Source organism: Rana temporaria, chromosome 13 (assembly GCF_905171775.1).
Source record: "Rana temporaria chromosome 13, aRanTem1.1, whole genome shotgun sequence".
Lineage (NCBI taxonomy): Eukaryota > Metazoa > Chordata > Amphibia > Anura > Ranidae > Rana > Rana temporaria.
In genome coordinates this window covers 36,063,895-36,065,771 of record NC_053501.1, presented here as the reverse complement: position 1 = coordinate 36,065,771, position 1,877 = coordinate 36,063,895, and the positions used below count along the sequence as shown (strand labels likewise).

At 45.5% G+C, this 1,877-nt stretch overlaps 1 protein-coding gene across 1 annotated transcript; it reads right to left on the bottom strand.

Moving 5' to 3' along the window:
- Positions 1–956: 956 nt before the first annotated feature.
- On the bottom strand, positions 957–1,340 carry LOC120920440 (anaphase-promoting complex subunit 13-like). The gene has a single exon (XM_040332538.1). It carries the CDS (start codon positions 1,195–1,197, stop codon positions 973–975), a length of 225 nt encoding a protein of 74 aa, XP_040188472.1. The 5' UTR covers positions 1,198–1,340; the 3' UTR covers positions 957–972.
- Positions 1,341–1,877: the final 537 nt, after the last annotated feature.

The following is a 1,877-nucleotide window of genomic DNA, read 5'->3' as shown; positions in this document are numbered from 1 at the left end:
CTTTAAATACTAACTAAATGTTTTTAAGATCATTCCATCCATGCACAGAAAATATTGACATTGTAGCAAAAATAAATATGTGGTCTCCATTGTCCAAATGGAATGGTCAGCCTTAAATAAGTTGGCATACTGCAGCACCATTAGGATTTTAATCACTTGCCGACTGCCTAACATAGATATACGTTGGCAGAATGGCACGGGCAGGCAAAGCAAGGTACATTTTGCTTTGAATCTGCCACCTAGCGGGCACACACGCCGCGAGCTGCGTGACCCACGGACTCGATGTCCGCCATTGTTCCTAGATCATGTCACAGCGTGGCAGAACGGGGAGATGCCTATGTAAACAAAGTATTTCCCTGTTCTGCCCAGTGACAGGACAGTAATCTACTGCTCCCTGTCATTGGAAGCAGTGATCAGTGTCGTGTCACTGGTAGCCCAGCCCCGGTAAGCCCAGCCCCCTGGTAGCCCAGCCCCCCCACAGCTAGAATCACTCCCTAGGACACACTTAACCTATTCCTCGCCCCCTAGTGGTTAACCCCTTCCCTGCCAGTGTAATTTACACAGTAATGAGTGCATTTTTATAGCACTGATAGTTGTATAAATGACAATAGTCCTAAAATAGTGTCAAAAGTGTCCGATGTGTCCGCCGCAATATCGCAGTTATGATAAAAATCACATGTATGTCTCTTGTATGTGCATGTGGGTGCATTCATGTATGTGCATCTGCATGCACATACATGCTCATATTAGACAACTGTTTTTATATTGACTATGGTTTTTATTCTTCTTTCTCTTTACACTATATGTATTTATACTGACTTTTCCAAATTATTTACTGGTGTTCATGTATTTTATATACAATGTTTCTTTTTTTTTTTTTTTTTCTGCATTTATCAATTTATTTAGTGAAAAAGCAACCAATCAAATGTAACCTTGTTCCAATTATTTAAGATCCGAGCAAGCCAGATGCATTTAGTTCCCTGACACAGGGATGTTTTCATGCAGGTACTGCAAAGCCAGATCCGCCCATTTCATTTCTTGCTCTTTAACAGACTCCACCGCCCCGCCGTTATCATGTTCAGGCTCTGGAAGTTCATTCAGTGGAACTGTCACATCTTCATACGGTAATTTATTTTCCTTCCAGGAGTCATCAACTAAATCTAAAATCCGACCGTCCTTCTGAATCTCGCTATCCATTGAAGATCTCCTCCGCTGCACTACACAGATGTCACGTGACCGGTGCTCCCGCAGTGTTGCCAGGAGACGCGCTGAAGAGGGCGGGGCACAACGAGCCCTGCAGGAAAACGTTTTGTTGCCTGGTGACGCGGGAAGGGAGGCGGGACGACTGAGGAAAGAGGGCGGGAGACGTCCTGTTGCCGGGTGACGCATTAGGAGGCGGGGAGAGTTAATAAGGCCTGCCTTGTTGCCTGGCGACGTGTGAGGTGGGCGGCTGAAAGGAGGGGGGAGTCATGTGACTGACCACTGGGGAAGATGTATGGCAGGGGTCGGGGGCGAAATCGAAGAAAGGTCACGTGATGGCTGGCGGAAGGAGACGTATACCAGCTCTTGATCGGTCAGGACATATACAATGTTTCTATGCGATTATTGGTCCAGGTCTTTGTGTGTATGGGAGATTTCTCGATTTGTACGGGAATTTGGACCTTCAGTTTGATTTTGTATTTGAATCTTTACTCAGATGCTCTTTGGGGGCTGAAGTTTTGTGATTGATCGGACTGTGTACTATTGCTGATTATCACCACCCCCAGAACACCTGCAGTTACTGGGGCAGTCTATTTAAGATCTATCAGTTATTTTAGTCATTGTAAAATGGTTGTGTGAAACGCATCTACGTGACCTCGTGTTGCCGTCTTTGGTGT

What these genes read in the sequence shown, in the direction of transcription:
- LOC120920440 (XM_040332538.1), bottom strand. Translation starts at nt 1,197, where the DNA reads ATGGATAGCGAGATTCAGAAGGACGGTCGGATTTTAGATTTAGTTGAT.